This window comes from Pseudophryne corroboree, chromosome 8 (assembly GCF_028390025.1).
Source record: "Pseudophryne corroboree isolate aPseCor3 chromosome 8, aPseCor3.hap2, whole genome shotgun sequence".
NCBI classification, from domain to species: domain Eukaryota; kingdom Metazoa; phylum Chordata; class Amphibia; order Anura; family Myobatrachidae; genus Pseudophryne; species Pseudophryne corroboree.
The window spans coordinates 82153722-82165947 of NC_086451.1; the positions used below are offsets into that span (position 1 = coordinate 82153722).

The 12226-nt window shown below is 43.5% G+C and overlaps 1 protein-coding gene across 2 annotated transcripts in view; it reads right to left on the reverse strand.

The window, feature by feature from the left end:
* Positions 1-12226, reverse strand: part of CFAP77 (cilia and flagella associated protein 77) — a 429882-nt gene that overhangs the window by 26582 nt on the left and 391074 nt on the right. For both annotated transcript variants that reach the window (XM_063936766.1, XM_063936767.1), the window contains 2 exons: positions 8096-8201; positions 3883-3984 (listed from right to left, as the gene is read on the reverse strand). In XM_063936766.1, coding sequence (XP_063792836.1) covers positions 3883-3984; positions 8096-8201 — 208 coding nt within the window. The remainder of the gene's footprint in view (positions 1-3882; positions 3985-8095; positions 8202-12226) is intronic.

Here is a 12226-nt window from a genome sequence, read left to right on the forward strand (position 1 = left end):
TAACCCTTGTTACAATATTTTACCGGCAAGTTTATAAAAATTTACTGACGGAGAGCGATTCTTACAGACACACTGTTAAGCTATTTACAAAAAATGTAGCAACAGTAAAAGTTGTAAAAGTGTGCCGGGGTTAGGAAGGATGGGGGAATGTAACAACCAGTTTCCTGAGTCTCAAAATGGGTGGTTTGGTGCTTTCTGAATGCAGAATAGTAGTGATGGGAACATCGCAGATGTTTACGGAATTGTAGCTTTCCTATAGACAGAGGAACATTTTTTAAGACTGTTAGTACATAGGGGGTCATTCCGAGTTGATCGCTAGCTGCCGTTGTTCGCAGCGCAGCGTTCAGTGAAAAAAACGGCTAATCTGCGCATGCGTATGCACCGCAATGCGCACGCGCAACGTACGGGTACAAAGAGTATTGTGGTTTTGCACAGGTTCTAGCGAAGCTTTCAGTCGCATGGCCGAACGCAGGAAGATTGACATGAAGTGGGCATTTCTGGGTGGCAACAGACCGTTTTCAGGGAGTGCTTAGATAAACGCAGGTGTGTCGGGAAAAACGCAGGCATGGCTGGGCGAACGCTGGGCGGGTGTGTGACGTCAAAAGCCGTCCCTCCGTCGTTAGAATCAACACACACGAAGAGTAACTACAGGGCTGGTCATGTTTTGCACAAAAAGATTTTGCAGGCGCTCTGCTGCACAAGCGTTCGCACTTCTGCAAAGCGAAAATACACTCCCTGGTGGGCGGCGACAATGCGTTTGCACGGCTGCTAAAAGTAGCTAGCGAGCGATCAACTCAGAATGACCCCCATAGTCCAGCCCAGCTACCATTGATAGCATTTTGTTTGCAGCTACATAGAGTGGGTCCCAGGGCTAGAGGGGAGGCGACCTGGTATTGCCCGGCCCACATCAACTCCAGGTCTTGTAGTGGCCTCACCATGTAGTTCTGCCACTGTGCATTGAGTCCACAGTCAGGGAGAGAACACAGAAGTAAGGTCTTTTGCTGGGGCGTGTCACAGCTTGTGACTGCGATCTCATATGCAGTTACAATGTCCCTGGTGTCTTACTTGCTGCATGCTAAGCAACTATAGGGCTACTCAAAACTTTGATAATTGTCAGCTCTTTGCAAAGCCACTGGTGGGCATCTCAATACAAATCCTGGCGGCTGTGGCATTTGCGTTTTTTCATACAGTCGCTGCGTACAAATTTGCAGTTGTGAATACATTTGTGTACATCTCTGAATCAAGCCCACAGGGGACTAGCAAAGACGGTTATTCGCTGCTCCTCTAAGGACATTTTCTCTTCGGAAATGAAGCCAAGAGAAATTAACCAAATCTGCAAATGTAGCATCACAATGCAAATTGGCTACAACGTCAAAGGCTTAACTGCGGGAGGCAACAGAGTCAGCTGCCGTCGGGCTCCTGCTCTTTAAGGGGGCACCTCTCCTCCCGTTCTGTGTTCAGCAACACCATTCAATTAAGTCAACTAACAGACGCCGCTATCTTCCGTGGTCATCTCACCTCCCCCACTAGTCCCTGCACCTTACAAGTCACACCCTCTTTATTAAAGATGCACATTTTAAAAGTGTCATACCCAGGATTAAAACCCACAACCTATTACACCGGAAACAGACACCTTATTGATGGAGCTATTTGCTCCTGTATAGCTAGCATGACAATTCTAACTATATGAAGTTACTTCTCTGACATTAACTCGTAACTTCATATAGTTAGAATTCTCATGCTTGCCATAAAGGAGCAAATAGCTCCATCAGTAGATGAACCAAAAATGGAAATCGGGCGCAACTTGGTGTTGTTTTTCTAATGCTGCTGCTTTCAAATCTGGGATTAATCTGTCCCAATATGACAAAACCACAGAAAAAACACAAAATAGCAGCGCTAATAAATGAATTAAAAATAGATGGATCGAATGAAAAGAAACACATTTAATTAGAATAGGTGACAACAGCGCATTGTGGTAATGTTATATTAATATGGACTGTGCCATTAGTCTTTTTCTACTCCATTATCCACCTATCTGCAGTCCAGTTTACAAATAACAGGAACGGACACTATTTCTTATGCAGCTTACAAAATTGTGACCTTTTTATTTGTTTACTATTATTTCTTGCTTAAAAATTGCTGTTGTCACCTACTCTAATTAAATGTGTTTCTTTTCATTCGATCCATCCATTTTTAATTCATTTATTAGCGCTCCTATTTTATGGGGTTTTTTCCATCAGTAGGGTGCCTGCTTCCAGTGTAATAGGTTGTGGGTTCTAATCCTGTGTATGACACTTGTAAAATATTTGTCAGAGAAATAAGCAGCATTGTGACTCAGCAGATCTGTGCAGTGTGTGGCTGCACACTACGGCCCTCATTCCGAGTTGGTCGCTCGCTGCCGATTTTCGCAGCGCAGCTATCAGGTAAAAAAACGGCAAAACTGCGCATGCGTACGGGCCGGAGTGCGCACGCGCGACGTACTTTCACACAAAACTATGCAGTTTTACACAAGGTCTAGCGACTCTTTTTCGTCGCTCTGTTGATCGGAGAGTGATTGACAGGAAGTGGGTGTTTCTGGGAGGTAACTGACCATTTTCCGGGAGTGTGCTAAAAAACGCAGGCGTGTCAGGTAAAAACGCAGGCGTGCCTGGGGAAACGGGGGAGTGGCTGGCCAAATGCAGGGCGTATTTGTGACGTCAAAGCAGGAACTAAACAGACTGAAGTGATCGCAAGGTAGGAGTAGGTCTGCAGCTACTCTGAAACTGCTTGAAAAAATTTCAGCACTATTCTGCTAACCTTTCGTTCGCACTTCTGCTAAGCTAAGATACAATGCCAGAGGGGGGCGGCCTAGCGTTTGCACTGCTGCTAAAAGCAGCTAGCGAGCGATCAACTCGGAATGAGGGTCTACATCTGCCTAATTGCAATGGTTTTGAATTGACAATTCTAAGTAACTTCATATAATTCAAATCTGCAAGCATGCTATGCAGGAGCCAATAGCTTGATCAGTAAGGTGTCTGCCGTACATGTAACAGGTCATGAGTTCTAATCCTGTGTATGACTGCTAAGAAATGTGTTATTTAAAAATGAATGACAATGAAATGTATATATATATATATATATATATATATATATATATGCTCTCTTTTTCAGAACACTCCATATACACACATATATAATGTGTATATAAATTATATATATATATATATATATATACATACATATATTTATATATTGTGTGGGGGGGGGGGGGCGACAATATTTATCTTACCTCCAGTCAACTGGGACGAACTTACGCCACAATGTTGTTTAAAGAATTTAGGACTTCCTATAGTACACCTATCTGGCCATTAGGATTAAGGGTCCTCAGCTCCTATCATGAAGCAAAGACGTTGCGCTACTATACTGACGCATTTCACATTTTTCCACTTTAACTTCCGGCAAGTTGAAAGGGAAGTGAGAGTTGGGCGCCGATTGGTTGGGGGTTTGTGGACAATGACTGTTAATAACTTGTGTAAGGTACCTGGGAAGGAAAGCAGTTTTCTTCCACACTAATAGAACCAGGACTAGGACAGAACTATGCTATGTCTTCAGGGCTCATAATGATATCTAGAGCAGTGGTTCTCAAACTCAGTCCTCAGGACCCCACACAGTGCATGTTTTGCAAGTAACCCAGCAGGAGCACAGGTGTATTAATTACTCACTGACACATTTTAAAAGGTCCACAGGTGGAGCTAATTATTTCACTTGTGAATTTTGTGAGGAGACCTGCAAAACATGCACTGTGTGGGGTCCTGAGGACCGAGTTTGAGAACCTGTGATCTAGAGCAAGACAATGTCAGAAGCAGGGGATATCAGAGAACAAGATGGCTTATGAAAACAAACCTTCTGAAAACGTGGCAGCTGCCAGAGAGGGGCCGGCTCCTCAGGAGGCTGGTATCTTCTGAGCATGGTAGTTCGAGTGTCCTGCACCTTTCCTAATTTTATCTGTGGGGGAAATAAAGACATTTTTAGACAATGACAGAGCAGCTCTAATGGAAATTAGGGAGCAGAATTATCAAATATTCTAGAGGACAGGCACACAGCAACCAATCAGATTCCAGCTTTCATTTTATAGAATGTACTAGCTAAATGATAACTAGAATCAGATTGGATATTGGCCAACACTTTCACCTGTCGCCTTCAGAAGGTATGATAGGTTTTGGTACTCTCAGAGATAGCACATCATAAATTCAGCTTAAAGAAAATATAAATGTCATTTAAAACAAACAGAGGGATGGCAATGTGGGCGTGCAGACGCAGCCAAAGTAAAGTGACCGTGTTGACACAAACTGCATCTAGAATGGCCACTGAACAGACACGGTTGCGTTTGCCTGGAGTGGCATGACTTCTGGGTCCTATAACCCTGGCATAAGTTTCACACTGACGATGATACGTCTGATTGGACAAAAACGTTTCAAGCACGTCCATTTATGCAAATACACTAAACCAGCTGCCTGACCAGTGCAAATAGAATTCATGCAATTTTAGAGATTTTTGATTTCTGTAATAAATGTGTTTTCTCTGTTTTCTATAGTGGCATCAGGTATAATACTGTGTTATAGGTGTGTACTTCACCTTATTAACTACTTAAAATGGTTTATGATACAGACCAATAAACTGCATAATCTCAGGCCTTTTAGCTGTGTCCATCTTAACGAAGTCGTCTTATAATGCTACAAAGGGATAGTTGAGTGATAGTGGCCGGGGACCTATCTCCGAATCCGCTCAGAGCACAAACAGCTGCATTATATCCTGTGCTTGTCATATTAAAATATTATACTTCTCTGCGCTTTCCTCTGGCTGTAACTAATCTCTGACATGCCAGTCGTAAACCAGCTGCTAATTAAACAAACTGTGTGTTTGTGCACTTAAACCATAAAACATCATATGTAGAGGCAGTAAACCCCACAGAAATCGGTTATTACCACATTAATGCCACTATTTTCTTGGGCCATTAACATATAAACCAGTCATTGGCTGCTTTAAAGGCTATTTAGATATTACCAGACACTTCTGACTCGCACAGAATGTCTTTTTCTGTTCAACTGCTTAAATGTTTTTCCTGATGAACATTTTAACCGCTTTGTGACTGGACGGCTGTTCCTCGTTCAGGACGAGACCATCCTTAATATTTTGGGGATGCACCTGTTTTATGGGGAACTACAGTGTTAGTGTTATTTCATAGTCTATGTAAGTCGGTTTTATACATTTTTATGTATTTTTTTTTGTGACAGATACATTTACCTTTTTAGAAGCATTATGGAAACAATATTGCAATATTTTTGAATGAGCAAAATAAAGGGAAAACACGTGTATATATATATATATATATATATATATATATAATTTTATATATATATATATATATTTATATAGATAGAATTATTTTTCATGATTCTTCCACAAGCTAATTTTATCCAAATAGTGCCACCTCTAATTTGTACACAGAATGTAAGAAATTAGATCTCCTGAACACATGTACCTTTTACAAGGTCTGACATTGTTATAGGGGTCCAAGGCCGCTGGACGGGAGAAGTGTGTTTGAACTGTTAAAGGCACTAAAATATTACAGTGACAGTAATTAACTGCAGGAGATAAGTCATGGGGCATCCCAGGCATGTATCTGCCCTATTGGAGTATTGGATATGGATATACCCCAGCACCGGCCGGTACTCAGCCCTGGGAACTGCTTTACTACATCACCTGCAATATTTGGCTGATTAATAATGTTGACCAGCCCTATATAACGGCAACAGGAGAGTGTGACCCTGCGGACCAATAAGAAGCAGTGTACCAATTACCTATTGGTCGGCACCGTTACCCTGCTCTTCAGTGCATATGCCGGACCTCTCTGCAGCCATTGGAAAGGGAGAGTGGAATAGTCAAAAGCTTTCGCCATCGAATAACCACTTTCGATGGTGTTTCTGAACCATGCTATGGTTTAAAGCATCGATTGTACAGCTGTCCACATGCACAAGCCACTATTGCACCTTTGGCATGCTACATCATAACACAGCGGGGGAACACACATCGATAAGAAGCATGGTGGCCATCATCGCAATCCCAGCACTGAATAGTAAAAGCATTACCATCGTATTGAAAACATCAATGGTTGTTAACCATCGGTTTATTATGTCCATCCCTGTTTTCTGCCCATATACAGTACATCGGTCTATGAAAGCTTAAATATAAGGGGGACAGAGATGACAAGTATCTGGGGAAGTGCAATTTGTAAAGTTTTGGGGTGACCACTATTTTGTCACATGCATTACCCCAACATGAAGGTGATGGTACTGGGTTTTTCAGCCTGAGCACTTCTGCTTTTTGAACTGCACTTAACCACATGGTACCTACGGCATCAACTCACTGACATTAATGGCTCAATACATTTTGTTCCATTTAGAAGTTGCCTTCAGACAGAATGCATGGCACGCTGTCATTAAGCACATTCCGTAATTGTAACATGAGCAAGAACCTCACTGGTGCTTTGTTATATGAGGTTTGGGGGTATAGGCTGGTGTAAGTCCATACTGCTGCTGCGGATGATGACGAATGGCAAACCTACTGTACATATATGCAGCGTACACACTGCTAAAGGTGCATACAATCCTGCACAGAGAATATACACAGTTAACTCCATGATCGCAGTGCAGGAACCATTATGAACGATGGGGCTGATTCTGTATCGGACGCTCTGCTGATGATGGACACAGTGGATGGATATTTTTTTTCTTCTGCGTTGCTTCCAAGTCACACTGCACATGTGTCCAGGGTCTGTGCCCACAGTGTCACAGCTGCGATTGAGGAGCATGGGGCACGCACGGTCCCAGGAATATTTAGAAAATGTATTGTGCTGTGACAGTAAGGAGCACAGAGATGACCCACCTTACGGGCATGTTATGGTAGTGTCGCTGCCAGCAGTTGTATACACAGACACAGAATCATTCACATAGAAGGGTCATACTTAGATGGATACTCTGCACCTGCAAGTTTTGATGGTGTAACCGATGGTGGCATCTAAAGATGCACCAATCATTATCTGAACATGTAAGGACGCTGACAGTGGTTGTCTCAGATCTTGCACATTCATATGCATGGATATACACCAAGGAAGGACTCCATACCAGGGCTAACGACTGCGGTAAATGTTGACTCAGAATCAGGCCTGCTATGCATTGATCTCTGCATCTGGTCCATATCTGCTGCCATAAAATACCTCAGTGATTTTACGAATTTCAGTGATTTTTTTTAAGCTGCATGAATTTTAGATCAACTCAGAAAATCCCTACCTCCCCTGTGTGTAGGGGACAGGTACAGCTCAAATAATTTATGAAGCTCAACAATATTTTTCTACATAACACACACCTATGGCTTTAACAGAGCTTAGAATACTTGAACCATTGTCTTCCATGGCTTTATTAATGCCCATACACACTGGGAGATTTTGAGCTGAAAGCAGGTCACTTTTGGTGTTTTGAGCTCAAAACCGCCCAGTGTGTATGCACAAGCGATGAGCGGTAAGCGCTGATGCGTGCTCCCGCTTCATCGGCAGCGGCCATCGTTCATCTAATGGTATTACCAGTAGAGGAACGGCGGGGTGAGCGGCTTTCCATAGCGTCCTGCTATGGAAAGCCGCTGACATCGCTGGGCAGGGGGGGAAAGCGCTCAGTGTGTATGCACTGAGCGCTTTTCAGCCCAGCGATGTCAGCGATCATCAGTGTGTATGCACCTTTAGAGCCTACATCACGGGAACCAGTGTCTCCTATGGCTTTATCGGAGCTTAGAATACTTGAACCAGTGTCTCCCATGGCTTTATTAGAGCCTAGAACACGGGAACTAGTGCCTACTGTTGCTTTATTAAAGCTTAGAACAGTGTCTCCTATGGCTTTATCAGAGCTTAGAATACTTGAACCAGTGTCTCCCATGGCTTTATTAGAGCCTAGAACACGGGAACTAGTGCCTACTGTTGCTTTATTAAAGCTTAGAACAGTGTCTCCTATGGCTTTATCAGTGTCTCCCAATTTATGGTACAAGTATTTTAGGGACTAACACTTACCTTCTCCAGTGACTTCAGACGAAGGGCCTCAGTTGCTTGTTTCTGCTGCTCAAGCCAAAGATGTTGGTATCTATGCTCAATAAGATCCATTATAGGTGTTGAAGGCCTAAAAACAAAAAGATTTCTATTACACATTATACACAAACATTACATTATATACATAGTGGCTGAGGCAGAGGGAGACCTAGTACCATAGTATGTGTAGTATAAACTCTGAAAATTGGCACTGCACATGCAAAGATAACCAGCTGAGCGCTAATGCCGTTATGCAGATCTGCACGCCGGACACAACCGCTGGGTACCGGAGAGGAGGAACAGGAAGGGAAGGGGTGTTCTAGCCTAGTCTAGTACAAGGGCTCGCTCATGTATTTGTAAACAGATGCAGACAGGCACTCAGAAACATATATGCCTGTAAAATATAGAGAACTTACAGAACTTGCCAATTCTCCCTGAAGGTCAGGGAGACTCCCTGAAACAGCAGTAATCTTCCTGACTCCCTGAAGAGTCTAGAAATCTCCACGATTGCACCTAACCCCCATTATCTAGCTGTTATATACTTGGAAAAAATGAAATCAGAGATATATATATTCAAATGGGATCAGGCCATTCCCTGCATTGGTTATAAGACACTGTGATCCCTATGGCTACATTCATTTTCAAATAAGATTTCTTGCAGCCATTAATATGGAACCCCTTGTGAGTAGAAGACAATACACAAACAGGTACTACTGATCAACAATGCCTAAGCAGAGCTGTTCACTTCCAGTTTAACGCCGTGCTCATATTTTTCAAAAGTAGGCAAATATGACTGTAAAAGCTATGGGGGGTATGCAATTAGTTACGATCATTTTGGAACTAATGAATTCACCCCACTGATTATTAAAATTAGGTCAGTTTTCGAACGTTTTGAAAGCATTTTCGACAATGCCTTTTCACCTTTTTATTTTATTTTTTTAAGTGAAGAGGCATTGGCGAAAAATGCTTCTAAATTGGCGAAAATGTCCAGCGTTTTAGACGTAAAACGCATGGATTTGCCAAGCCACATGTTTTCCGCTCTTGCTGCTTTTTTATCTGGCCCTGCTATTGCATAGGGCGAATCCCCATTCGCCCTAAAAATAGTGATAACTCAGTTTTTTCGCCTAGGCGAAAAAAACCGGAGCTAATTGCATACCCCTCTAAATCATCTGAGGTACAAATACGCAATAGCAAACTGCTTGTAATTGGCTGATTGTGAATACACCACTGAAGCCAACAGGTGCATAAATACTGGACCTGATACTGGATTGGCAGTAAATCAAAAAGCAGCAAGTAACTGTGCACCTGTTACAATACCGTACCTCCCAACAATCTGAGAGTCAGAATGGGGACTTCACTTGCACACTCGCAGTGCGAAAATGGGTGTGGCCTTGTGACCGCTAGGACATGCCCCTGATTACATTTTAGGGGTGTGGCGCAGTTTCGTGACACTGAGGGTGAGCCCAGCCCAGCACTGAGCTGCCCCCATCCTTCTACTGGCAGATTGTTCCACCCAACCTCCCAACCACAGGGAACTGCGGCCCTCGGGTGGGACAGTAGAAACTGAAAAGCAGGACTGTCCCGCTAAAATCAGGTCGATTGGGCAGTATGCAATACAGGATGTGGAAATACGTGTTTTGCATGCAAGGTAAATACTAGTTGCGTTTGCATGTAACCCACAAATGCTGGACAGCTTTATTTTTACAATGCAATTTAGATTTCAGTTTAGACGAGTTTAGATTTGAGTTTAGATTTGAGTTTGGACAAGCCCCTCTTACATATTCAGTAACTCTCTCTGCACACGTTACATCCACCTGCAGAGCAACACGGTTTTGCCCAGGTGCACAGTTAACGTCTCTGTTTGCTTTACTCACATGTCAGTATCAGGCCAATTATGTTTTTGTGTGTGTTCTAGCAATGTTTGTTGTTGTTGGTTTTGTACACAAGATGTACAGTTGTACCTGCAGTGTTGTCAAGGTTTTATTAGATTTAATTGATAGACAATGCATATTTCGCAAATCAAACCTTATGGCTGAAAGCATGGGTGTAACGGCATGTGATCTATACGTAACATAAATCTGGAGCATATGGCACCCCCCTAAACACATCTTGCTATAGCTGCAACTTGGCATAAGTACAGAATTGCGGCTTTTTTACTGGATACATTTTACGCTTGCCGCGCAGTTGTAGCAAACTCATCATGAGCTCCACAATCAGGTTACTTTATTTGTTTGCACACTTCCACCCAGAGTGTAAAATCATTGTATGCTATACATAATGTGGGAGCCCAATTACCTATTATTTATTAACACTTTATTAATAAGAAACTGGTGACGATAAAAATACAACTAATAATCATGGGAGTTTCAAAGGAAGATTTATTATAGGGAAAGAGGGGGATTTAGACACAATTCTTTCCCTTGAAAACACCATTCGTATACAGCATTGCTTCAGTCTGTGCTTTTCAGTAAATTCTTTATAGTAACAGTGAATATTGTAGTTGATAATAAGTCGGCCTTGAATATGAAGCTGCTTTATAGATACAAACAGACCCAGTGTACCGGTCCATGCTATGTGTCCGATTCAGGGGTGGCCGCTAATGACACCACCACTGCATCTGTGTACGTAGTAGCAGTGTAAAATTGTGCAAAAGTCGCAGGAGGTGTCTTAAGTAAAAAGACGCAGTGATCTGCTTGCCAAGTTTGAAGACGCAGCTTCGGGTCATCTGCGCGAACATCGGACATATGAGTAACTCTCAGGTTATCAGGATGTGCGGCAAAATCACGCTGCTGGGGCCAGTGACGCTGTGTCCCCAATGCTAGCAGTATGTCAGCATCGCAGGACAAGATCTGAAAATAAGCAGTGCGGGTCCTGAGCATGCACAGATCATTAAAGATCAGGGCTTTACGGAAATCTCTAAATCAGGCCCTATGCCCTATTCCAGGACAACACATTAAACACTGCCATATTATCAATATAAATAACTTACTGAGTAGCATAGAGGGAAAATTAAAAGCAATATGGCTAGTAAAAGTTGCAGGAGAGTGTACAAGCCACAAGATATCTGAGTAGGTGGATCCCAATACTACAGGTTTGTGAAAATGTAACTGATAATGTTTTTCTCACATCTGTAGGCGGTCATAAAGCAGCATATAGTGCTTCCATAAACAAAAGACAGCCAGGCACGGTACAAAATGACTATGGGGGTCATTCCGAGTTGATCGCTCGCTAGCAGTTTTTAGCAGCTGTGCAAACGCATTGTCGCCGCCCACCGGGGAGTGTATTTTCGCTTTGCAGAAGTGCGAACGCCTGTGCAGCAGAGCGCCTGCAAAAACATTTTGTGCAAAACAAGACCAGCCCTGGACTTACTCTTCGTGTGCGTTGATTCTAACGTTGGAGGGACGGCTTTTGACGTCACACACCCGCCCAGCGTTCGTCCAGCCACGCCTGCGTTTTCCCCGGCACGCCTGCATTTTTCCAAACACTCCCTGAAAACGGTCAGTTGACACCCAGAAACGCCCACTTCATGTCAATCTTCTTGCGTTATGCCGTGCGACTTAAAGCTTCCCTAGAACCTGTGCAAAACCACAAAGGTCTTTGTACCCATACATCGCGTGTGCGCATTGCGGTGCATACGCATGCAAAGAAATGCCGATTTTTAGCCTGATCGCTGCGCTGCGAACGGCAGCTAGCGATCAACTCGGAATGACCCCCTATGTATAAAAGGTACAAGGGTCATCGCTATGTATACTGGAATGTACAGACCTGTAAATACAGCGCAGGGCAGCATACAGTACCACAGAGAGCACATTAGGGGTGCAACACATAGGGAACAAAGGGGGTGATTTAGCAGCAGGCGATCAGGTAGTAACTGCGCATGCACCGCAATGCGCATGCATGTCGGACACCAACAAAGGGCATCGCCGGTCAGCGACGAGAGGGTGCGAAAATTCCGATCGCACGGGCGTTCGCAAGGTGATTAACAGGAAGAGGCCATTTGTGGGTGGCAACTGACCGTTTATTGGGAGTGCCCGGAGAAACACAGGCGTGCCCAAGCATTTTCAGGGAGTGTGTCAGACGTCAGCTCCGGCCCCGATCAGCCTGTTCTCATCGCAC